Source organism: Gopherus flavomarginatus, chromosome 11, assembly GCF_025201925.1.
Source record: "Gopherus flavomarginatus isolate rGopFla2 chromosome 11, rGopFla2.mat.asm, whole genome shotgun sequence".
In the NCBI taxonomy this organism is placed as follows: domain Eukaryota; kingdom Metazoa; phylum Chordata; order Testudines; family Testudinidae; genus Gopherus; species Gopherus flavomarginatus.
Window position 1 is genome coordinate 50,781,860 of NC_066627.1, and position 26,290 is coordinate 50,808,149.

Here is a 26,290-nt window from a genome sequence, read left to right on the forward strand (position 1 = left end):
AGAACCCGTGATCCTGCAGTTCTTCCTCAGGCAAGACTCCCAGTGAAGTCAATGGGGATTTGTGTCAGTGGCAGAGAGAGGCGGTGGCGCTGCTGACTGTCACGCTTGCTCTGACCATTGGGCAGCGCTCTCCCCTGCGTTAGCCAGGAGCCCCCCCGGGCCCCGCCCCCCCGCTACTGCCTCAGCGGGGCCTAAGGATCCTGCCGCTAGGGGGCCTGGGGGCGGGTCGCTCAGGACATAGCCCCCGTGGCGCACGGCGCGGGCTCGCCCCCGACCGCCCGGGCACGAGCAGCGGCACCTGGCCCCGCCCCCAGCTTGGCGGGCGGGGGAAGAGGTTGGTTGCTATGGGGACGAGACGCACAAGATGGCGGCGGCTCTGGGGTGACCGCAGCCGCGGGGTGGAGGCGCCATGGCGAAGAATAAGGTGAGGGCCGCGCCCCCTCCCCCCTTCCCCTCGGGGTCCCGCGGACGGAGCGGCCCGGGGTCCCGCCCCCCCCCGTCCCCTCGGGGTCCCGCGGACGGAGCGGCCCGGGGTCCCGCCCCCCCCGTCCCCTCGGGGTCCCACGGACGGAGCGGCCCGGGGTCCCGCCCCCCCTTCGCCTCGGGGTCCCGCGGACGGAGCGGCCCGGGGTCCCGCCCCCCCTTCCCCATCGGGGTCCCGCGGACGGAGCGGCCCGGGGTCCCGCCCCCCCCCTTCGCCTCGGGGTCCCGCGGACGGAGCGGCCCGGGGTCCCGCCCCCCCCCTTCGCCTCGGGGTCCCGCGGACGGAGCGGCCCGGGGTCCCGCCCCCCCTTCGCCTCGGGGTCCCGCGGACGGAGCGGCCCGGGGTCCCCCCCCCCCTTCGCCTCGGGGTCCCGCGGACGGAGCGGCCCGGGGTCCCGCCCCCCCCCCTTCGCCTCGGGGTCCCGCGGACGGAGCGGCCCGGGGTCCCGCCCCCCCCCTTCCCCTCGGGGTCCCGCGGACGGAGCAGTCGGTGATTTTGCAGGGATCAGTGTTGGCGGGCTGTTGGTATTTAAATGCTAACAGTGTGCTTGAAAACAGACCCTGCTCCAAAAAATGTGGGTCTGGTTCAGCCCTGATTGGCAAGTGCTGTATCTGCCAGCATCCCAGTGAAAACTAAAGATACTGGTGAAATTGCCCGGGACAAAGCGCCCTCCAGTGAGCTGCCCACAACTTATTCTGCACCTGCCTTATTCTCCCCCATTTCATTGTTAGAAATTATTTTTCTAATTGTCTTGTTGCAGAATACAGGCCACAAAGGGTCCTATGGCTACCAGAAGCTGAAAGAAAGGTGAGTGGTTCTTTTTCTGAAGGGTAGATTGAATTATGTGTTTGGATGTGGACATGAAGAGGGTGGGTATGTACTGCGTGTTACTTCACATTTGTTTCTCATGAGGCGAACTGGTCAGTGGCCTTTGTGCAATCACTGTTCCTGCCACAACTATTCAGGTAAACAGGGTTTTGCCTGCCTTTTATGGTCATGCTTCTTTTCAAATAGGAATTGATATTGTCACTTCGGTCCTAGATCCTTGGGCTTGTATATTCCTTACTAATATATCTTTGTGGTCACGATTTGAGTTGGCTGGAAAAATTCTGATGAAACAGTTTTGTCAGAATTTATATATTTTGAGGAGTCAGTGCAATTTTGACAAAGTTCCTCTGGCAACTAGACAAGTCTCAAAATGTTTCCGTCAGAAACTGGCCTGTTTTTTTTTTGCCAGCTTGCCTGCCCAGCTCCTTGGCGGGCTGCTAGAGATGATAGGTTTTCAGAGTCTATGGCTCTGGGGTAGCCTTCTAGGAGGATTATCTCTGAGTCTAGGACTTCAGGGTTCCAGGGTCTGCAGTTCCAAGCAGACTGCCCCAGAGCCAGGGCTCCAGAATTTCAAAATTTGGGGGTTTTGTTCCAAATGGGGATGAAACTAAATTTAAAAATCCCCCTGAAATGAGATATGTTTCTCTGCCCAGAACTAATCATGATCTTGCATCATCCCAAAGAATCCCAAATGTAATAAACTGATGTTCAGACTCTGTGTAGGGAATCATTTCATGCACCACTAAAATGCAGCAACATCTAGGGTGAAGTACAGCAAATAGTTAACAGTGCTTGGTAACAGTGCATAACAATTTAGTACAAGAAATAGACAGTATCAGTAGAATCAGCAGGGGGAATTCTAGATAGGCAAAATAATTACTTGAGATGGAACTTTACCAGGAGACTGAAGTTAACCCAAACAGTTTAATGATGTTTTTAATGACCACAGGTGGTCAGTACCTTATTTTTATATCTTATCTGAAAAATAGTACCTCCAGCACCATAGCACTCCATAACACAATTAGGGGCATTGATTATTTACAGACTTAGAGGAAAGAGTCAGTAGGACCATTCCTTGCAGCACACAGGTGTTCCTTGGTAGCTCACATCCAGTAGTGCATGCACTGACCAACCTTTTACTTAATCTGCAGGGTTGGATGGGATCATAATACAAGGTGGTATGGCTGACATGTAATTTTATCTAATATATAGGCTATCTTGTTGATTAGAGGAGCAGTTCTCAACCAGGGGTCTGCGGCCTCCTGGGGGTCCATGAGTCATCTCAGGGGGTCCCCAAACCCTGGCAGACAGAAGTTCCCAGCCCCAGCGCCCTCTGGGGATAAAGCCGGGAGCCCCAAGTCCTGGAGCCCCAAGTCCTAGAGCCCCATGGGGATAAAGCCCCAAGTCCCCCCTTTCCACTCTGCAGGATAAAGCTGGGAACCCCGCAGGGCAGAAGCCCTGAGTCCCTCAGCCCCATAGGGCTAAAGCCCAGCATCCCATGGGGCAGCAGCCCTGAGCCCCCCACCTTCTCCCTTCCCTCCCCCCCACCCCCGTCATCCCAGCAGCTGAAGCCCCAAGCCCTGCCCGGAGTCTGCTGGGCCCTGGAAATTTTATAGCATGTTGGGGGAGCCTCAGAAAGAAAAAGGTTGCAAACCCCTGGATTAGAGGATAACTAGAAAGTCTGAACTATCGGAGTAAAAAGGAGAGTGAGATACTCTGCACTTCAGGAGATTACACTATATTACATATACTGGTTAAGGCGTACATGGGCTGTCTCAACGTAGTTCATTTTAAAATTTATTTTCTTTATAGGCTTCTCTATGATGCTCATCACTATAGTATATAAACACCTTGTCTATATTAATGAATGTATCTTCACAACACTTCTGTGAGATAGGGAAGTATTATCATCATTATTGTACAGATGGGGAGCCTGAGGCACAAGAGACTAAGTGAGTTTCCTAAAGTCATACAAGGAGCCTGTGGCAGAACAAGGCACAGAATCCAGATCTGCATTTGTGGCAGGCTTGCTCTTGGACTTCACAGAGCGTATGGTGTCTTTTTTTTTCTTCCCCCCTCACAGAGAACCAAGAGCTTGCATCCGATTCAAATGTGCGCTCACAAACACCATCTTAGATATCCTGCGTCGGAGACCAGGATGGGTTGAAGTAAAAGAGTAAGCTCCAGATTCTTTCCCTTTGCAACTGGTTAGCCTTCCCTATTCTATTGTCATATTCAACTGTGTCGCCACTAGAATTTTCAGCCATGTTTGCAAATGTGTCTCTAACATAACTCCTTGTCAGTTCATACTGAACTTTGTTGTATTGCTGCTGTGGACCAGGTCATATCAGTTCAGCATCCTTTCAACAAAGTATGGTCAACCCTTTTTAGAATGAAGGCTTGTTGACTGGCTTGTTGAAGCTGAGTGACACTGTCCACATCAGCAGAACAATTGATCTCAATTCTGCTTCAATGAGGGAAGAAGCAGCTGTGTTTGACCACTATAATTAAATGTGGCTGAAAATTAGTGTGCAGACCCAGTCTCTTTCTTCAGCCAGTCTCTCTCGTTCCTGCTCCAGTTCAGTATTGGGGTCATTTATACTGTCTCTAGCTTTTTTTTTCTTTCCCTGATTTGTTGTGTTTGAAGACTAGGAACTGCTGACTATAGTTTTCCAGTTTTAGTTCTGTTGCTGTTGATCTGTCATCCCTTAAATAGGATCTTATAAATACAATTAAATGATGTTGTACTGACTCAGGGGGAAGACAGCCGCACATTGAATTTGAGGGGACTGACTTCAGTGGAGTTGCCTGGTTGTAGATGACTCCATTCTAAGTCCTGCTTCTGCTTTTCTAACTAATTGGATGATTTCAGTTGAACTCCTGGTAGTCAAGAATCAGTATGATAACTGTTTTGTTTATACCTAATACATTGGTATATTCAGACCAAAACAGGCTTAGTTGTAATTGGAACCATTAAAATTCAGAGCCTAAACTTTTAAAGAACAAAATAAACAAAAAAAATGGATTAATCATGTGTACCAAGACTTTTTATTAGCCTGTAAAAACTACAAGGAGAGAAGGAAGCAGTGGTGGTGATGACAGCTGGTCGCTGTCAAGAAGGGTGGGTGTGGTGGTGACCTAGAACTTAGTGCTTGCCTTACCCGCTGTCTCTCTGCCTCTTTCTATAGGGAGGGTGAGTGGGATTTTTACTGGTGTGATGTCAGCTGGCTTCGGGAGAATTTTGACCATACCTACATGGATGAACATGTTCGCATATGCCACTTCCGGAACCACTATGAGGTAAGAAACCACTGTGAGTGAAACATATGGGTAAGGATGGTTTGGGAAAATAGTTTTGGGGAAATAGTCAGTAAACTTCCATGTGAAAAGCTTGTTGATGGAAAATACCTTGTAATATTCCCTGCCGTGAAACCTAATCCCCTCCTGACTGCTGTGCTAACCCCTCCTCAGAAATTATCAACCTCCATCACTCCAGGAAACAGAAGAATGGCTTTGCCCAGGGACATGACACTGGATTTATGGTATTCCACATGTGATAAATCTCATGAACGCTGAGCTGGACTGTCACAGGAATCCAGGATCAACTGTACACTACAAGGACAACTGCGTTGTAGCACAGTTCTTTCTTGGGACAGTTCTAGCATAGTTCCAGAATGTATCATGTTCAAGGCTTTAGCAGAAGCAGAAAGCATGTAAAGTCCCATGTGCACTACAAAATGGAACTGTTTTAAATATATCTGAGGACAATTGCATTGCAACCAGGTCATCTGAGATGGTTCTATTTTCAGTATAGACAGGCCCTAAAACTTGGTGTTTGCTTTGGAAATCAGCATAGCAGCTACACCTAAAGGCTTTAGACCAGAAATAATGCACTGTGGATTGCTACAGATTCCCCTTGCTCCACCTGAGAGCTAAAAAACAAAAACCCACGCACACACCAACCATGCAGATTCCTCCACAAAGAAGGAAAGAATCCCTAACTTTACCCATTGTTTTTCTCAGTTAGTTAACTTCCTGTGGCATCACTGCTGAGATCTATTACCAAATATCACCAGAAACATCTCATCTCCTGGGCAATTCAGGTGAAAGAAGAGTGATGATTAATGTGTGTTAACGTTTGCAGAGTCTGCTTTTGTATTTCTCTTTCCACTTAGCTGACTCGTAAGAATTACATAGTGAAGAACCTGAAGAGGTTTCGGAAGCAGATAGAGAGAGAGGCAGGAAAGCTGGAGGCAACAAAATGTGACTTTTTCCCCAAGACCTTTGAGATGCCATCAGAGTACCACTTGTTTGTGGAAGAATTTCGCAAGAATCCTGGCATCACCTGGATTATGAAACCAGTAAGTATGGTCCTGTCCAAGGGGATGATTCAGAGGAGACATTGCTCACTTGGGTGTTCTGTGGGAAGAGAAGAGTATGCATTCAAATCCATAGCAGGCATTGCTCTTGGCCAGGTGGTCTCATAGACTCAAGGCCAGAAGGGACCATTATGGTCATCTAGTCCGACCTCCTGCACAATGCAGGCCACAGAATCTCACCCATCCGCTCCTGTAACAAACCCCTAACCTATGTCTGAGTTATTGAAGTCTTCAAATCGTGGTTTAAAGACCTCAAGGTGCAGAGAATCCTCCAGCAAGTGACCTGTGCCCCACGCTACAGAGGAAGGCGAAAAACCTCCAGGGCCTCTGTCAGTCTTCCCTGGTCATAGGCGTAGGTGCTGACTTTTATTTTTCCTGGTGGGTGTTCCACCCCCACTCTGCCCCAAGGCCCCGTCCCACTCCACCCCTTCCATGAAGCCCTACCCTCACTCCGCCTCTTCCTGTCCCCGCTCCACCCTCTTCCCCAGGCCCCATGTCAGCTGTAGAACAACTGAAGAGCTGTGGCTGGTGGGTGTTGACCACCCCCATTATTTTTTTCTATGGGTTCTTGAGCCCTGGAGCACCCTTGGAGTCCGTGCCTATGCCTGATTCTCTGCTCACTTGTACAGTGTAAATCAGGAGCAATCCCAGTGAAATTAGTGGAATTACACTGGTATAACATTAATGAGCTACAGGTGGTTCACCAGCCCAGGAAGTAGTCTAATGAGTGACGCTGTGATTCACCAGCAGATATAAACCCAATCTGACAAGCCAGAAAAGGCATGTCAGACTGGCAATGCCAGCAGGAATCTGAAATGCACTTCTTGAATTGAAGAGGGTACTAAGCAGGGGTAAGTCTAGCTGGCAAAGGTGCTGTAGTATAAACCAGACCTACAATAACCATGTTTTGGGGCAGTTAAATTTCCTTTTTCTTGAGGAAGAGGTGTTAGTGAAGAGGTATGATTGGAAGACACCTGTGGGAGGGGAATGATCTACCACTTTAGTTCCCAGCTCTGCCCTCTTCCTGGCCCCACCATGCCCCTGGTAGGGCTAGAAGGGCCATGGGACAGAAAGGAGGATGGTAACTGATGGGCTGTGAGGAGCACATCCACCAGCTGGAGACAGCAAGAGGAATAGCGGGAAGCCCCAGATTTTGTATCTGCTTCAGGGAGCTAGTGCAAAGGAAGGGGCTCTGCTCAGCCCTCTGCAGTACAGGAAACCTGCTGATATGTGGAATGGCCCATTCATCTCAGTAGGGTGTGCTCAGATGAATTAGGATGCTCCAAAGAGATGAATAATCTGACACAATAACAACGAGGAGTCCGATGGCACCTTAAAAACTAACAAATGTATTTGGGCATAAACATTTGTGGGTAAAAAACCCACTTCTTCTTCAGATGCATGGAGTGAAAATTACAGATGCAGGCATATTATACTGACACCTGAAGAGAAGGGAGTTGCCTTATAAGTGGAGAAGCAGTGTTGACAGGGCCAATTCAGTTAGGTTGGATGTGGTCCACTCCCAATAACGGATGAGGAGGTGTCAATACCAAGAGACGGAAAGTTGCTTTTTTAGTGAGCCAGCCAATCCCAGTCCCTGTTCAAGCCCAAATTAATGGTGTTAAATTTGCAAATGAATTTTAGCCCCACAAAGTCAGCAGCTACCCTGATTTGGGGGAATTAGGAATGTAAAGGATAATTTCATTTTTAAAGGTGATCTGTAAAGGGGCAACAACTGAGACTGTGCCTTTGTTTGATTTTCTTCTGATGTGTAAAAAAGGCATGAAGATTTGGGGGCTTAAGTGTTGTTTGTTTGTACATGCATCCGACAAAGTGGGTATTCACCCACGAAAGCTCATGCTCCAAAACTTCTGTTAGTCTATATGGTGCCACAGGACTCTTTGCTGCTTTTACAGATCCAGACTAACATGGCTACCCCTCTGATGTTTGTTTATTTGTATGTTTGTATGTTTGTTTGTTTTGGGAAGGGAAGATACATTTATGTTGCCTCTTTTTATATTAAAAATCCAGGTCCTGTCTCATGCTTTGGCTTTGTCTAGACTAGAGTTGGTGGTCCAGTTATAATTCAGTCTCATTGATTGTAAATGCTAATTGTGTTGATAACTGAGTCTCCCCACAAATGTTTATTCTGGGGCACAAATGTTGTGATTTGCCAGAGGTTGAGCCACCATGTTGTGATACTTTGCAAATGGTTGCATCTGGATTAGCATTTACAGCCACTTAACAAGCAATTGGCAAACAATTACAACAGGTGGACAAATGCTAGTTCAAAGCCTAGAAGGCTGTGTCTACACTGCCACTTTCAGTGCTAACTTTAGTTGTTCAGGGGTGTGAAACACACACACACACACACACACACACACACACACACACACACACACACACACACACACACCGACAACACTTTTAGTGCTGAAAAGCGCCAGTATAGACAGCGCTTTATTGACAGGAGCCATGCTCCCAGCGATAAGGCTACCACCCCTCATCTGGGGGTTGGTTATGTTTTATCGCTGGGAGAGCTCTGTGTCATGTCCCTGGGCAAAGCCATTCTCCTGCCTCCCTTAAATGGCACCCCTGAGGACAGATACTTTCCCACCTAGGCAGAGAGAGCAGAGTGGCACTTGCAGAAATGGGGGAAGACAGTGGTAGTGACTCTGTATGCCCCCGCACTCCCAAACTACACCGATGGTGGACTCCCCTCCCCCTCTCCTGACACTGCAGCAGGCCCTCCAAGGCTCCCTCTGCCGGAAATATGACTCACTTTGTGCTGCCTGCAGTTGGAGCCTGCTGGGAGCTGGAGCCTGCCCAGGAGATCTAGGTAGGGGACAGGGCCACCCGATCCAGGTGAGCAAGGTCACATCGCTACTGATCAGGCTGGGCTCCCCCTCGCCTGCCCCTAACTCTGGCTGGAGCAGTAGAGCAGCTTCCTGAGGCTGTTGGAGGACGGGCCCCGCGCCAAGGGCTGAAGCAGGGTTGGGTCAGCCTCTGTTTTAGTAAGCCCAGGGGCTACAAAAGCTGAACAGATCATAAGCGATTAACACAGCCACCTACCAGCTGATCAGTGGGGACGGGGCTGCAAAGGAACTACTGTTCCCTGGCTGGGGCTGCAGCTCTATTGCCGGTGGGTGCTAAGCACCCATTAATTTTTTCCATGGGTGCTCCCTGGAGCACCCCCAGAATCCCCACCTATGGTCAGTGGTCAAAAGTGCTGTTTCTCCAATCTCTTGGTTGATGTTTCTTCACTTGTAGTAACTTATTTCAAAAATGGAAAAATAACCCCATTTATTTGCAGAGCCAAAGCAACCTAACTGTGAAAACATAATGTGTGGATATTGGTGGGGAGAGCCTGTGAATGTAAGAAGTTGCTATGTTGAGATACAAATTGTGCTGATTTGCTGAAGCAACAGAGAACTCCCCAGGGGCTCTTGCTGTATGGCCCAATTCACCCCTAGCAGAACTCCTCTGAAGTCAGTCAGTTAAACCCCACGTGTGCACAGATGTGAGTGTGCACAAAATATAACTCTGTTTAACTGGACCTTTGTGTTAACAAAGTCTATTGTGACCCCTGAAGTAATATGGGAGAAGAAAGCCAGTATCTTTAAAGGAAACACACTGTATCTAATAAAAAGAACAGGAATACTTGTGGCACCTTAGAAACTAACATTTATTTGAGCATAAGCTAATATAACCCTTTTAAATCAAGCCAGTTTAAAAAGCTGATGGGCATTCTCTTCACTGCATTCTGGGATGAGGGACCCAGAGAGAAGCCTGTTTACCCCTTGAGTGTTACCTTAGCAAGGTCAGGTAGTCTGTAACTGGCTGGCATTTCTTCCTCATTGTGCTTTAGGGTTGAGGAGCAAGAGCCTTTTTTTAATCCAGTGGCTGGCTCCTCCTGTCTTCTGAAACCCCATTTCTCCCCTGAGACCCAGAGATAAATGGAGTTGTACTGTATGAAGTAAAGTCCACTTGGATGCATATCCTTGGGACCAAGAAAAAATGTGCTTCCTTTAGAAACTGCAAATATAGCGAATAGAGCCTAGAAATGCCATCCTGCTGCCAGATGATTCAAAATGTTTTACATCATGAATATTGTACCATAGTGCATAATTAAATGTACACCTATCTGTGAGACTCACAACATGGATATTGATATAATAGGCATCACAGAAACTTGGTGGAACAATGATAATCAATGGGACATGGTAATATCAGGGTGCAAAATATATAGGAATGACAAAGTACATCATGCTGGTGGGGGAGTGGCATTATATGCAAAATAAAGCATAAAGGCAAATATAATAAAAATCTTAAATGAATCAAGCAGTATAATAGAATCTCTACAGTAGAAATTCCATGCTTGACTAGTGAGAGCATAGGAGAAGAATATACTACTGACCACCTAATTTGATGATGACAGTGACTGTAACATGCTCAGGGAGAACAGAGAGGCTACAAAAATAGAAAACCCAATAATAATGGGAGATTTCAACTATCTCCATGTTGACTGGGAACATGTCACCTCAGGATGGGATGCAAAAATAAAATTGCTAGACACCATTAATAACTGCTTCTTGAACCAGCTAGTCTTGGAACCCACAAGGGGAGAGACAATTCTTGATTTAGAACTAATTGGTGCACAGGATTTAGTCTAAGAGGTGCATATAGCCAAATTGCTTGGTAATAGCAACCATAATGTAATTAAATATAACATTTGTAGGGAGGAAAATACCAAAGAAACCTACCACAGTAGCATATAACTTAAAAAAGGGGATCTACACAAAAATGAGGAGGCTAGTTAAACAGAAATTAAATGGAACAGTCACAAGAGTGAAATGCCTGCAAGCTGCATGGAAGCTTTTTAATAACATCATAATAGAGGCTCAAACTACATGTATACCCCCAAATAAAAAAAAAAACAGTAAAAGGGCCAAAAATGCCACTGGAGCTAAACAACAGTAAAAGAGGTGGTTGGAGACAAAAAGACATCTTTTAAAAACTGGAAGTCAAATCCTGCTGTGGAAAATAAAGGAACATAAACTTGGGCAAGTCAGGTATAAAAGTATAATTAGGCAGTCCAAAAAAGAATTTAAGGAGCAACTAGCAAAAGACACAGCAAAATGTTGTTTAAGCACCTCAAAAGCAGGAAGTCTGCCAAAATATCAGTGGAGCTACTGGACAATCGAGGTGCTAAAGGAGCACTCAAGGAAGCCAAGGCCTTTGCAGAGAAGCTAAATGAATCCTTTGCATCGGTCTTCACTGCAGCAGATGTGAGGGAGATTCCCACACCCGAGGCATTCTTTTTAGGTGACAAATCTGAGGAATCTGACAAATCTAGGTGGAGGTGTCAATAGAGGAGGTTTTGGAACAAACTGATGAATTAAACAGTAATAAGTCATCAGGACCAGATGGTATTCACCCAAAATTTCTGAAGGAACTACCAACTGTGCTACTTAAACTATTGCTTAAATCATCCTCTATACCAGATGACTGGTGGATAGGTAATGTAACGCCAATTTTTAAAATAGGCTCCAAGGTAACAAGCTTATGAATAGGAGGAAAGAAGTAGATGTGATATATTTTGACTTTAGTAAGGCTTTTGATACTGTCTCATATGAGCAGCAAAGAGTCCTGTGGCACCTAATAGACTAAGAGATGTATTGGAGCATGAGCTTTCGTGGGTGAATACCCACTTTGTTGGATGGATGCATCCGATAAAGTGGGTATTCACCCACGAAAGCTCATGCTCCAATACGTCTGTTAGTCTATAAGGTGCCACAGGACTCTTAGTCTGGATCTGTAAAAGCAGCAAACACAGCTTCCCCTCTGATACTTGTCTCATATGACTGTCTCATAAACAAACTAGAGAAATGTAGCCTAGGTGAACCTAAAGGTGGGTGCACAACGGGTTGGAAAATCATACTCGGAGAATAGTTATCAATAGTTCTTAGTCAAGCTTGAAGGGCATGTCACGTGGGGTCCTGCAGGGATCTGTCCTGAGTCTGGTTCTATTCAGTGTCTTCATAAATGATTTGGATAATGGCATAGAGCAGTGGTTCTCAAACTTTTGTACTGGTGACCCCTTTCACATAGCGAGCCTCTGAGTGTGACCCCCCTTATAAATTAAAAACACATTTTTATATATTTAACACTGTTGCAGGGGGGCAACAGTTGGGGTTCGTTTGCCCGGTGTGCGTATCCCCAATGACCACACCGGAGAAGCAAGTTTATTTGAATCAAATAAGGCACAGGGAGAAATCAGTCTCAAATCCTGCACGAATCACTATCCATTGCCATGTCTTATATACCTTACTTGTTTACAAAGATGTTCACAGGTGCTACAGTTCATCATTTACAATTCATTAACTACCGGATCTTTTAATTAACTATATCCTTAACCCATACTACTGACCCCCCCCCTTTGATCGATTACATCTTGTACCATAAACAAAAGAACAAAAGAAAATGATAAATGATTACATATACTCATGCTAGCTAGCAGGCCTGAGAATGTAAACTTTTGACCCCACGCCATATTGCCAGTTATTTGGGGCCTAGCCCCCCCCCCCCCAACAACACCATTATAAATGCTGGAGGCAAAGCATGGTTTGGGGTGGAGCTGACAGCTTGCGACCCCCCCCCCATGTAATAACCTCGACCCCGAGGGGTTCTGACCCCCCAGTTTGAGAACCCCTGGCATAGAGAGTACACTTATAAAGTTTGCATATGATACCAAGCTGGGAGGGGTTGCAAGTGCTTTGGAGGATAGGATTAGAATTCAAAATGATCTTGACAAACTGGAGAAATTATCTGAATTAAATAGGATGAAATTCAATAAGGACAAATAAAGTACTACATTTAGGAAGGAATAATCAGTTACACAAATTCAAACTGGGAAATGACTGCCTAGAAAGGAGTACTGCAGAAAAGAATGCACTAGTTATAGTGGATGACAAACTAAATGAGTCAACAATGTCATACTGTTGCCAAAAAAAGTGAACATCATTCTGGGATATATTAGCACAGGGGCGGGCAAACTTTTTGGCCTGAGGGCCACATCGGGTTTCAGAAATTGTATGGAGGGCCGGTTAGGGGAGGCTGTACCTCCCCAAACAGCCAGGCGTGGCCCGGCCCCTGCTCCCTATCTGACCACCCCACCCCCTGCTTCTCGCCCCCTGATGGCCCACCTGGGACTCCTGTCCCATCCAACCCCCCCACCCCGTTTCTTGTCCCCTAAGGGGCCCCCCGGGACCCCTGTTCCATCCACCCCTCCCTGCCCCTGGACCTCCCCCACTGCCCTATCCAACTGGTTTTTGAATGTTATAATTCTTGACATCTGATGTGTCCATTTATTCTTTTGCATAGAGACGGTCCGGTTTGGCCAGTGTACATGGCAGAGGGGCATTGCTGGCACATGATGGCATATATCACATTGGTAGATGTGCAGGTGAACGAGCCTCTGATAGTGTGGCTGATGGGATTAGGTCCTATGATGGTGTCCCCTGAATAGATATGTGGACGGAGTTGGCAACGGGCTTTGTTGCAAGGATGGGTTCTTGGGTTAGTGTTTTTGTTGTGTGGTTGCTGGTGAGTATTTGCTTCAGGTTGGGGGGCTGTCTGTAAGCGAGGACTGGCCTGTCTCCCAAGATCTGTGAGAGTGAGGGATTGTCCTTCAGGATAGGTTGTAGATCCTTGATGATGTGCTGGAGAGGTTTTAGTTGGGGGCTGAAGGTGATGGCTAGTGGCGTTCTGTTACTTTCTTTGTTGGGCCTGTCCTGTAGTAAGAGACTTCTAGGTACTCCCACCTTAACTGATTACTTTCATTATAGTTAGTATGGCAACACCCATTTTTTCATGGCCTCTGTGTATATATATATCGTCCTACTGTATTTTCCACTGCATGCATCCGATGAAGTGGATTTTAGCCCACAAAAGCTTATGCTCAAATAAATTTGTAAGTCTCTAAGGTGCCACAACTACTCCTCGTTCTTTTTGCAAGACATAAGTAGTAATTCTTCCTCTCTGCTCAGCACAGGTAAGGCCTCAACTGGAGTATTTTGTCCAGTTCTGGGCATCACACTTTGGGAAAGATGTGGAAAAACTGGAGAAAGTCCAGAGGAGAGCAACAAAAATGGTTAACAGTGTAGAAAACATGACCGATGAGGAAAGGTTGAAAAAATTGGCTTTGTTTAGTCTGGAGAGAAAAGACTGAGGGAGCACATGATGACAGCTTTCAATTACATAAAAGGTTGTTACAAGGAGGAGGGTGATAAATTGTTCTCCTTAACCACTGAGGACAGGAAAAGAAATAATGGGTTTGAATTACAGCAAGAGAGATTTAGGTTAGCATTAGACATTAGGAAAAACTTCCTAACTTTAAGGATAGTTAAGCATTGGAACAAATGACCTAGGGAGGCTCTGGAATCTCCATCACTGGAGTTTTAAGAGCAGGTTGGACAAACACCTGTCAGGGATGGTCTAGATAATACTTAGTCCTGCCTCAGTGCAGAGGACTGAAGTAGATGACCTATCAAGGTCCCTTCCAATCCTACATTTCTGATTGAGCAACAAAATGGCAGATGAAATTCAATGTTGATAAAAGCAAAGTACTGCGCATTGGAAAACATAATCCCAACTATACATACAGAATGATGGCATCTAAATTAGCTGTTACCACTCAGAAAAGAGATCTTGGAGTCATTGTGGATAGTTCTCTGAAAACATCTGCTCAATGTGCAATGGCCATCAAAAGAGCTAATAGAATGTTAGGAACCATTAGGAAAGGGATAGATAAGAAGACAGAAAATGTCATAATGCCACAATATACATCTATGATACACCTATGCCTTGAATACTGCATGCAGATCTGGTCACCCCATCCCAAAAAAGGAAATTGGAAAACATACTGAGAAGGACAACAAAAAATATCAGGAGTATGGAACAGAAATTTAAAAGACTGGGACTGGTCAGCTTAGAAAAGAGACAGGTAAGGGGGGGATATGATCGAAGTCTATAAAATTATGAATGATATGAAGAGAGTGGATAAGGAAGTGTTAATTACCCCTTCACATTACACAAGAACCATGGGTCACCCAGTGAAATTAATGGGCAGCAGGTTTAAAACAAACATAAAGTAGGACGTCTTCACATAACACAGTCAACCTGTGCAAGTTGTTACCAGGGGACGTTGTGAAGACCAAAAGAATAACTGGGTTAAAAAGAATTGGGTAAATTCATGGAGGATAAGGAAGCTGGGACTGGATGACAAGGGATGGGGCTCACTCGATAAATTGCCTTGTTCTGATCATTCTCTGAAGCATCTGGCACTGGCTACTGTTGGAAGACAGGATACTGGGCTAGGTCTGATGCAGCATGGCCAGTCTTAGGTTCTTAACAGGACAGTCACTTTGCACAGCAGGTCTGGTAGGAGGGGACAAGACAGTTTGTCTCACTCTGCAGATCAGGCCTATCAATAAGAGTGGGTTTATGAGTAGTGAATGGGAGGCAATTATGCAAACTAACAATTTAATTACAGCCATGACGATAACAGCTAGTGATTATCCAAGTCTACAGATGTTAATTTGGGTTAATCAGCAACAAGAAACCTTATATTAAGCTTATATTTTGTGCCCACAACCTCAATTATCATTGGAAATAACCTGAATACAATAAATTAGAATATATATAAAGATTGTGGCCACAAAAAATATACCAACAACTGGAATGAAGTAGTTTGTGGCTGACCTCAAAACTCAAAAGTAAAAATAAACTTTGTGTTATTCCTCATGTCACTCTGTGCTCTTGAAATGACCTAGATCTTGCAGTCTCAGATAGCCCCTGTGTGTGTTGCAGTTATGTGGGGGGTGGGAGTGCATAATTCTGGTCCAAGGGTTGAGCTCTTGTGGGGCTGGTGATAGAACTCTCTTAGTGGGTGGTCCATCACAGCCAGCTTCTGGCTGCTTTTAATGTGCAATGCAAACTTGTGATCTTCAAGCTCATTCTACATTCCTGCTGCTTGTTGTAGCTTGCTTGCCTCTCTCATGATGGACTGTTGCTGTATCTCCTTTTCATTAAATGCTACTGTGACACACCCAGACTCCAAATATAGCTTAAATCAAAAACGTGTTGTGTTACTGTATTTCTGCAATCATGTGATTAACTTCTTTTATTTGGTCCCATGGGAGAGCCTCACCTGTATTCTGCCCACTAACCCATCTCCCCTTAGACAACGTCTAACATCTGAGCTACTTTCAGAGAGCCACCATGGAAAGAAAAGAGGGGGAAAAGTCTCTGCCACTTTACTTTTTTCCCCACAAATGTGCAGCAGGAAAAATGGAAACTTAAACTTAGAGAGATGATATATTGTCTTGGCTCAGTGGCAGTTTGAAGCTAGAAACACTTGTTTTATCACAGTGGAGAACTGGGATTCCAGGATTTCCAATGGTGTAAAGCAGCTTGTTTCTATCCTTGGCCTATCTTCCTAAGGTCATGAAGCACTGGATCTTAAAACCATGTCACCCTGGATTTACAGAAAATAGCTTCATTTTTAGAGGTTTTTAATATGTAACTCTACTGTCACTCCATGGCCTGTAGCTAGTAACTAAGGCAACCTGGCTTTACACACAGACAGATGTGAAAAATAGTTCCAATAAAACGTATTAAACTACATACAAAATCTAAGGTAACTGTTGTCTAAAATGTGGAATAACAAAACCCATGATGGCATGTGGTGATGTAAAGGTTTTATTGCCTCTCCTTTGGAATGGCTGTAAAACTCATGGCATTCCCACTCATGAATACTGTCACCATCCCATTAAAACCCTTATATCACCACACACCATCAAGTATTTGCTTTTTATAGCTTTACATAAAATAGCATCTTCAGACTTTTTAAGCACACTATGGAAAAGCACTGACTTATTCATTTGAACTGGAATTGTGTGGGGTTTTGGCTGACTTTTTATATTATTAATATTATAGCTGCTTTCATCCAAGGAGCTCAAAGTGTTTTACAAAACAATAAGTCTCCCAATATGCCTGCATAAATATATGGACCAGTTCACCCACCACTCAAATAGCAGCATTTAAGGTCCTGATTCAGAGATCCTTGACCTTACAGGATTAGGTCCAAGGAGCACAACACAACAGTTCAGGACAGGAAGTGAAATAGGATACAACTACCTATATGAAAATGCAGGGAGAACTTCGTTACCTGAGTAGGAATTTGTCCAAGAATGGGGTTGACACTCTTATTCTTACAGAAGTTAAATGATGTTAAGTGGCCAGAACCCTGGTTTTGTCTTTTACTCAGAAGACAGCCCTTCAAATAGACCCATGGCTAGGGCTCCTAGGTGTTAAGGTAACACAAATTAATAATAATAAATGACCAATGCCTTCTGTTGAGTCTCCTGTTTTTAACTTTGTACAGCACCCAGAATGCCAACTGGGTGCTTAATAAATAAAGGATGAATCAGGGTGCGCAACAGATGCTTCCATAATCACCTTTTAGCGAACAGCATCTGTTCCTGAAGGGAATGCTAACTGCTGGTGTGAGAGTTGCCAACAACTGTAAAAGGGGGCAGCAACGTGGATCTTCTGTTAGCTACCATGGTCCTAAGAAATAAGATTTCTTTCACTAACCATTTGTTCCTAGCTGGAGGCGAGTGAGAAAACTTAAGAACAAAGCGACTAACACTTCCCTTCTCCTTTATGTTGCAGGTTGCCAGGTCACAAGGGAGAGGCATTTTTCTGTTCCGAAAACTCAAGGATGTCATTGACTGGAGGAAGGTGAAACGTGTACTTTCTCTTCTCACACCACCAAATTTTTTTGTTGGGACGGTTCACCTAGAGCAGAGGTCACCAAAGTGTGGGGCATGTCCCGCTATGGGAAGGTGGAGGACCATCCAGGGGAGCATGGCAGGGCCTGGACTAGTTCCCCCGGGGGGCAGGGATGGAGTGCAACCATTCCCTCCCTGACCCCAGCTCTGCTTCAGTCTGGCTCCCAGCAGCATCCCTGGTTTCTGGCCCCACGTGCCCGTTCCCCCAGTCCCAGCCTTGGCTGGCAGCTGTTCCTGGCCCAGGGCCAAGGCCGGGAGCAGAGCACCTGGCCGTGCGCTCAGCTGCTGGCCCCCACTGCAGCCTATTTGTGGCTCCACTCCTGCTCCCAACCCACCCCAGCTGCAGCCCCAGCCTCGGCCCCTTTCCCCTTGTCCGTGTCCCCCAGCCATGGTCCTGCTTCTGGCCCCGGCTCAGAAGGACACTGACAAGGGTAAGTGGGGGGTGCAACCCTCAAAAGTTTGGGAACCACTGACGGAGAGCTTTGGTCTTCCAACTGTAATTTTATCTATGTACCTTTACTAGTCACTTACTGTCCCCATCTACAGCTTTCATATATAACACTTACCACCATCCACCAGAATTACAACAGATTTTCTCACTGTCCAACAAAACAAAAGGTGGGATGTTTTGTCATTGATCTGAAATCTAAAACTGGGATGGATTGACTGGAGAATCCTGTGAGTGCTTGTGATTTGATTTTTCTCCTCATTCAGTCTTGTCCACGGAGAAGAAATAACTTGTTTTATTTTGCAGGATGGGGTCCGTACAGATGATCAGAAAGATGAAACTCAAGTAGAGAATTATGTAGCTCAGTGCTATATTGAAAACCCATATTTAATAGGCGGTAAGATGCTTGTTTCAGTCTGTATCTGCCTGATATGTGAAGGGAGACACTCCACCTATGATGTTCCTGTCACTTAGGGAGGGAGATCCCCAGATCACCTGTCTGATGAAGGTTAAGACTTTATATGGTCAGTTCTTGCCTGAAATTAGCTATTTATGGATTTCAGTGTGAATTGTAGAATGCTGCACATAGTCAGTGCTGCTGGTGTGGTAGTCTAGTGGTTCTGCCCCAAAAGATTTTGAGAATACAGAGGTGATCCAATGAACAAAAATTAGACTTAATTCAAGTCCCACACATTAAAGATAAGTCCAGCCCCACTGTCATATGGTGGCAGGTTACTCTCTAAAAGCTTGTCTTCATACAACCAGGCACCAAAAAGTTTTAGCGTAAACCTTTTGTTGTTTTGGTGTAAGTCTGTATGTGGCCACTTATTTTGGATCAAGAGCATCCTACTGATTTAAATTGTCTTAATCTGAAATTCATGTCCACACACAGACTTGTACCAAAACAACAAAAGGTGTGACTTAAGACCCATCTAGTTCTTTTGGTGCGTGGCTGTGTGTAGATAAGTTCTAATTTGGGTTTTTGTAACACTAGGTATGGCTTAGCAATATAACATAGTGAAATTTATGCTACATATTTCTCTTTGATTCACAGGTCGAAAGTTTGACTTGAGAGTTTATGTTCTAGTGATGTCTGTAAGTGCAAAGTCCATTTTATTTTTATTACCATGACTGGGCTGGATTTTCTTGCTATTCACCCTCAGTTTCTCTCTCCCCTTTCTCTCAGTACATCCCGCTGAAGGCCTGGTTATACCGGGATGGCTTTGCTCGCTTTTCCAACACACGCTTCACTCTAAGCAGCATAGATGATCATTGTATCCTGACCTCTGCTTGTGTGTTACAGGGCAGTTACTAAGGAATGGAATCTACCATTTTAGTATTTTGGGAGGTTGGGGGTGAAGAAGGGATCCAGAAGAACAAGTACCCTTATCTCCTGACTTCTGGAGACTTACAGAATTCTCACCCTCTGCTTTTGTTTCTCACTGGCTATTCTGCTGTCATCTTGTTTCACTCTCACCTTCTGTTACTGGAATACTGGTGTCAGTGAATCTCCAGAAACGTCAGTCAGCTAGGGCCAAACGTGAGAGATCAGTCCCACTTTCGTAGTACAGGTGCACTTATTGCAGCCTGCTTTTTCCATGGATTCATGGAGTTTAAGGCCAGAAGGGTCATCTAGTCTGGCCTCCTGTTTATCACAGCTAGGGCTTCGTGTCTGTCACGGAGGTCACGGGAAGTCATGGATTCCGTGACTTTCCGCAACCTCTGTGACATCTGCGGCGGCCAGTGTGGCTCCAGGGACCCCCAAGCAGCTGGCTCCAGGGCCAGCTGCTCTGGTGGCCCCAGGGAAAGCCACACCGGCTGCTGCTGGAGTGGCTCTGAAGCCAGCCATTCGGGCAGCCACGCAGCCAGCCACACCAGCTGCTGCTGTAGTGGCCAAGGGGTCAGCCACGCCAGCTGCTGCTCAGGCAGCCCCAGGCAGCTGGCCCTGGGAACTGCCTGAACAGCAGTCCCAGGGGCAGCCAGAACAGCCACTGCTCTGAGACCCCTGCTGCTGGTGCTGCTGCCCCCCCAGTAGCGGCTCCCCAGGCGCCTGCCATCAGTAGTGACCCCCACCCCCAAGGTTTAGACAGGGGTAGTTATAGTATAAGTCATGGACAGGTCACGGGCCGTGAATTTTTGTTTACTGCCCATGACCTGTCCATGACTTTTATTAAAAATACTCATGACTAAAGCGTAGCCTTAATCATAGCCCATTACATTTCACCTAGCTACCCCAGTATTAAGCCCAATAACTTGTGTTTAACTACAACGTAATTTGTATTTGGCTAAAATTAAGCGTATTCTTCCACAAAGGCATCCAGTCTTGACTTGAAGACATCAAGAGAGAGAATCTATCACTTTCCTTAGTAAAATATTTAGTAACTTGCTCATTGTGGCTCAGTGTGATCAAAAGGTGGGTTGCTTTAATGAGGCAATCCAGAGTGGGTCTCCCAGATTCTTGGGCACCGGTGCTCTGCATGGAGGTTAGGTTGCATTCCCAGGAGAAGAGCTTCCATGTAAGTCCATCACAAGAGCCAGTGGGGGTTAAAACTTGCTCTGACTTTGTTACTAGTTGTTCCAGATTTCCATTTTTATCCGTATTTATTTTCTCTTAATCTTCACCAAGATGTCTCCCTGCAGTGGTGGGTATAAGCTCCACAATTAGGGAAGGGAGGAGAGATTCATTGGCATAAGGAGCACAGCAGACTGGTTTAGGACCCAAATTCAATTTCTAATTATTTAGGGTGTCATTTTCTGTCTCCATGATCCTTATCTCCTCCTCATGCCAGATGTGCATCTCACCAATGTAGCAGTGCAGAAGACTGCACCTGACTATGATCCAGAGAAGGTGAGTAAAAACTTACTGGCTATTTCAATTGACCCAGCCTGTGTCCAAGCGCACACACTATGCTGCATAGTTCAGGGAATGCAAGCAAGTAGCTGTTCTGGCCTTGTTGTTCCAGCTACTGTGCAGTGTGTATGGCAGGTTGGTAGTCCCTGTATGGACGCTCTGCCTTGGCTGTCCTCTGATACCCGATGTATGTGTTCATTGATGGATGTTTCAGGAGGTCCAGTGAGTGAGAGCTGTGCTCTAAACTGTTCCATTACAACTGTGCACTGCTTTGTGGTGTTGAGCATTTTGACCCCACAAGTAATTAATTTTTGGATAATGCTAGTCAGAGACCCGGACTTGTAGTGCTTAGCATTCACTGCTATTACCACAGCTATAAGATGAGCTTAGCATCTTCAGAGGTCATCTGTGATTGCTACCCCTTTTTCTGAGGGACCTGCAGTTGGAACAAAGAAAAAATCTTAAACAAATGAGATCAGCTTTTGTCATAGTATAATTCCCAAATCTGAACCTTAGCGTCCAAAAGATGGGTACTAGCATGAATTCCCCTAAGCTTAATTACCAGCTTAGATTTTGTAGCGCTGCCACCAATCAGGAATTTCGGGGCCTGATACCCCCTGGTCCCCCCATACCCTTCCCTGGGGACCCCCAAGACCCAGATTCCTTGAGTCTCAAAACAAAGGGGAATAAACCATTTCCCTTCCTCCTCCTTTCTTTCTCCCAGCTCTTTCCCGCCCTGGGTACACTAGGAGACCACCGTGATTCAATTCGTTGAATCACCCCTTCCTCCTCCCTTCTTCCCCGAAGAGAGATACAGAGATAGACGCCGAGAGCAGGTTTTTCTTTCCTCCTCCCTTTCCTTTCTCCTACCAATTCCCTGGTGAGTGCAGACTCCCTTCCCTGGAGTCTTACAAAAGATAACCAAAAAATCAATTAGATTCTAAAAAAGAGGAAAACTTTAATAAAGAAGGAAAAACATAAAAATTGTCTCTGTAATCAAGATGGTAAACATACAGGGTCTTTTATAGCTTATAGACAATAGAAAGAAGTTTTCTCCAGCAGAAACACAATTTAAGCTACTTCCAGCAAGTACACATTTGCAAATGAAAAAAAACAAGTTAAAAGACTATAACCGCCTTTAGTACTTACTTACTATTCTGAATAGATAAGAGACTGTAGCAGGGAGATTGGCAGAAACCTGGCTGCACCTCTAGTCCCGTCCAGGACGCAGAGAGAACAAAGCCAAACCCAAACACACACAAAGGCTTCCCTCCACCCGAGATTTGAAAGTATCTTGTCTCCTGATTGGGCCTCTGGTCAGGTGTTGCAGGTCACTGTTTGTTAACCCTTTACAGGTGAAAGAGACATTAACCCTTAGCTATCTGTTAATGACAGCTTTAAATATTCTTTGAATCTGAGATAGTTACAAGTTCATAGAAACAAAGGCTTGCATTGAACTTTCCATTTTATATGCTTCTCCTCTAAATCTCTAGCCTAATATTTCTTGGTCCTTTGGAAAGGGAAGTCCTAGATGTGTGTGCTGTGAAACTCTGATGGAAAGAGAAGGTAGGATACCACTCCCAGTCTTGAGATTAAATATTCGTTCAAGCAGAGACTGCAGTTTCTCTCTAGACTAAGGTTAAATTATTCCTTTCCAAGATGCACTGAGAGGAGTAACATCTGATTCTGGGTGTTTGGCTTCTTATCCAGAATTGTCCTTTGACTGTAGAGAATATTGAGTGATTATTTCAGGTAGTCAAGGAAATGCATGGTCACATATGTAGAAACAGCTTGTTACAGTTGTCTTTGCACGTGTTAGGGCTGCAAGTGGATGATTCAGCGGTTCCGACAGTACCTGACTGCTAAGCATGGGGCAGAAGTGGTGGAGACTCTTTTTGCAGAAATGGACAACATTTTCATCAAGAGCCTACAGAGTGTTCAGAAAGTGATCATCAGCGACAAACACTGTTTTGAACTGTATGGATACGACATCCTGATAGACCAGGATCTCAAGCCGTAAGGATGTTAGTGAGCATACAGGTGGCACACAGTGAATGGAAGGCTGCCTAAACAGCTTAGCAATGGCCAGTGAAGGGAGATTCACTGGAAACCCGCTGCTAACAACTCCTCCAGTAACTATGTATTACAGCAGCACACCCATGAACAGTGAGATTCAGCCAAGCACAAGTATTAGACTGATAGGACAAGATATTAAGTACACTTGCCATAACCTCAAAAGTAATTACATGAAGTGTTGGCTACAAGGCAGCCTTCATTACAGAGTTTTAGACTGTAGTGGGGTACTTCTCCTGTTGAAGACTTTGGGGAACAGACTTCCCAGGAATCTGAGAGATTGTACCAAGAAATCATACATTCAAAGTTGTTCAACTTCGATTTTTATAAAAAGAAATTCTCACAATGTGACTGCTAGAAACAATTCAATTGTTTTTTAAATATACATCAATTAAAATGTGCTTTTAAACATATAAACCTCCTTCTGCAGTGTTTGCAACCAAAATATTGCAACACTGGGAACCTGAAAGTAGTACAGGCTTTCATTGCAGAAGTAAGCAAAGAGCAGCAAAAGCAACACGATTAGATTTTTAAGATTTTCAGTTTTAATCACATAAAGAGCTATTAGTGACATTGATAGGGAAATTTGTATAACGTATGATTTAAGTTGAAAGTGCCACTTTAAGCGTCCTCTCGTTTCTTCCTCTTCCTCCCTCTAACAATGTGTGGTAGCCACCTTCTAGTTACAACCCTCAGTGGCTTGTCAGCATCAGTCTGATGTCTCTGTAGTGCCACTGGGGACAGCTTTATTTAAAGTGAGCTAATAAACACTGCTCAACTGTGGTCTTGGGTAACAACCCAAATTTGTACAAGCTAGTCTGCTGTAGGCGTAGCTTCAAACCAAACTACTGCTTCTGCAGTGACAACCTGCACAGAACGAGCTTGTGTAACTTCCACTGATTAAGAAACAAATCAAGTTGAGGTGAACTGGGCTGAATCGCTGTGATGTAACTATAATACTACAGTTTGCCACAGTACTTACTGGGTACTTCCAGATCCACGTAGCCATATTGCGCAGTTTGTTAGGAAACTACTTCCAAGATACATTCACATCCCTGCACTGAGGAAAGGGTTCATACTGACCCTGTGATTTATTTATTTATGGGGCGAGGGGGCAGTTGTTTCATCTAGCCTTTAGTTTTACTTGTATACTTTTTAGGGTGCTGGAGGGGCTCTCTCTTTATTACAGTTGAGCTCAGAATGTTCTTTGACTGTGTATAGGAATGATATTTGGAGTTAGATTTCCTATCACTTCACTCCCTCCTCCCTGCTCTCCAGCAGTGCCATGAGGTTTCCATAGATAGGCATTTCTGTTAGGTGGACAGATTGCTTAGCTGTCTGCTTCCCTCTGATTCACTGCTGTTCTCTTTACAGCTGGCTTCTTGAGGTTAATGCTTCTCCCTCCCTCGCTGCCAGTAGTCAGGAGGACTATGAGCTCAAGTGTCACCTTCTCAAGGACACTTTGCATATTGTGGACATGGAGGGCAGGTGGGTGAAAAAACAAGTTTACTGCTCTCTATGAGTCTTACCAAAGTGCGTAAAATGTATCTGAGCTAGTCCCCTGGCTTCTGTAGGCAAACTATCCTACTCAAGGCTACAGGTTTGTCATGCTGTCCCAGGAAGCTTGCCTTGCATCATTTTATGATGGACTGTGCAATTGTGCTAACCCAAGGTATTCATAGTAAATAGCTGCCCATTGCAGCTCTCAGCTGTCTGGTTTTCTCCCTGATCTGCACAGGTTTCCAGCCAACATGCGGACAGTGAATCAGATAGCTACACAGCCATGACCCATGTACTTTAACACCTTGTATTTGATATTGCAGGCTGACAGGGAAGGAGAAGCGTATTGGGGGCTTTGACCTGATGTGGAATGATGGTCCGGTCAGTAGAGCAGAAGGGAATGTGGATACACCAGTAAATGGAAGCTTCCTGGCAAACACACATTTAGGTACTTCACTCATACACAGGTGGCAGGGCATCCCACTCAAGGTCTTTAACTGTTTAAGACATCATCAAAAGTGAAAAACATACTTTTCCCTCAAAAGTAAAAGGACCAGGTGTGAATTATTACATAGTGCTAGCAGAGTGTAGTACTCATGTGAGGTTAAGTGTGAGGGTGTGAATATTTTCCAGTTGTGGAGTGTTAAAAGCTGATGTGAAGGCAGGAGTTAGATTTCTGGAACTCCTTACCACGTGAGCCAGCACAGGCATTCTTCATCTGCCAGTTCCTTTTAAAAACTATTCCCAAAGGTCCCTAATACAATTGTTACAACTGTTTATTGTGCACATTTCTAATGTTGGTTGCATATGCTTGTTTAATAGTCCATAGTAATGCCCAGTTCAATCAGGCAGAAAGCACCTATTAAAAGTTTTCACACAGCACTAAGTAGTTAAATATGCCTTCAGTATTTTCTCTGGCTGTAGCTCCATGCTAACTGATTGGAGCACAGCTTTGTCTGAAAGCAGGCAATTATCTCTACTCTTCACCCTTTCGGGGGACTAAGTCATATGTCACTTTGTTAATGCTTTCATTTCAGGCTACAACAATGACAGGAAAAAACAGCTGAAGCAGCTCTTCAAACCTCTTCATACCCAACAGAAAGTTTAATGCTGATCCAGAGCATGAGGCAAGAGAAGTCACTGAGGATTGAGCTCTTTCACTCCCTCAACCTCATATTGTACAGCTGCCATTCTCATTTGTCTCTGGACAGTTTCGCTGCCTCAGCATATGACTGCTGGCCATGTCTTGGTTCCTTAGGATTTTCCCTGCATGGGAATATTAGTTAACAAATGAATCCCGTTCATAAGCCAGAGCAACAATAGAAGTGCGTTGGCTTTTAACTTGGACATGATGCAATCAGGTATTTTGGTTATGTTTTGTTGTGGTTGACCAGTTCTTCAGTAAAGAATTAATCTGTTTTGTTCCACAGCGCAGGCTGTAACAAGGCTGTCAACTGGCTACTACATACAACTATAGATCAGCTGTACATGCCACATTGCAGACAAAAAGCACTCCTATCCATCACTGACTCTGTATACATTGCAATGGATATGAATAAAATATTTAATGCCTCAGTGCTGTTAGGAATCCAGAAGTGCTGCTTCACTGGTCCTCAATTTGAGGTTATTGACATGAGTAGTTTTCCTTTAAAGTGTAAGCTGTAAAAGGGGCTATACAGACTCTACTCAGTAAAATGGAAGCTTTTAAGAAAAGTGGGCATTTGAGCCTCCTGCTGCTACTACTATAGAAACATGTCAGATCGTAAGACCTGTTGCCATGATACAGTAACAATAACCTTACCATTGTATTTTATGAAGGCACTGAGAGTGGCTCCACTATGCTGGTTACATTAAGAGGACTGTTATAATGAA

At 45.1% G+C, this 26,290-nt stretch overlaps 1 protein-coding gene across 3 annotated transcripts; it reads left to right on the forward strand.

The window, feature by feature from the left end:
• The first annotated feature begins 350 nt into the window (after nt 1-350).
• Nucleotides 351-25,993, forward strand: TTLL9 (tubulin tyrosine ligase like 9). Of its 3 annotated transcripts, XM_050918349.1 has the most exons (14): nt 351-424; nt 1,245-1,291; nt 3,396-3,488; nt 4,501-4,612; nt 5,488-5,673; nt 17,428-17,496; nt 18,301-18,391; nt 19,049-19,089; nt 19,181-19,268; nt 20,784-20,842; nt 22,665-22,861; nt 24,293-24,406; nt 24,742-24,866; nt 25,456-25,993. In XM_050918349.1, the coding sequence occupies exons 1-14, from the start codon at nt 410-412 to the stop codon at nt 25,524-25,526; spliced, it is 1,308 nt and encodes a 435-aa protein (XP_050774306.1). In that variant the 5' UTR covers nt 351-409; the 3' UTR covers nt 25,527-25,993. The 3 variants fall into 3 exon arrangements, with proteins under 3 accessions (XP_050774306.1, XP_050774305.1, XP_050774308.1); XM_050918348.1 differs by lacking the exon at nt 25,456-25,993 and having other exon boundaries at nt 24,742-25,072; XM_050918351.1 differs by lacking the exons at nt 22,665-22,861; nt 25,456-25,993 and adding an exon at nt 22,339-22,411 and having other exon boundaries at nt 24,742-24,840.
• The last annotated feature ends 297 nt before the right edge of the window (nt 25,994-26,290 follow it).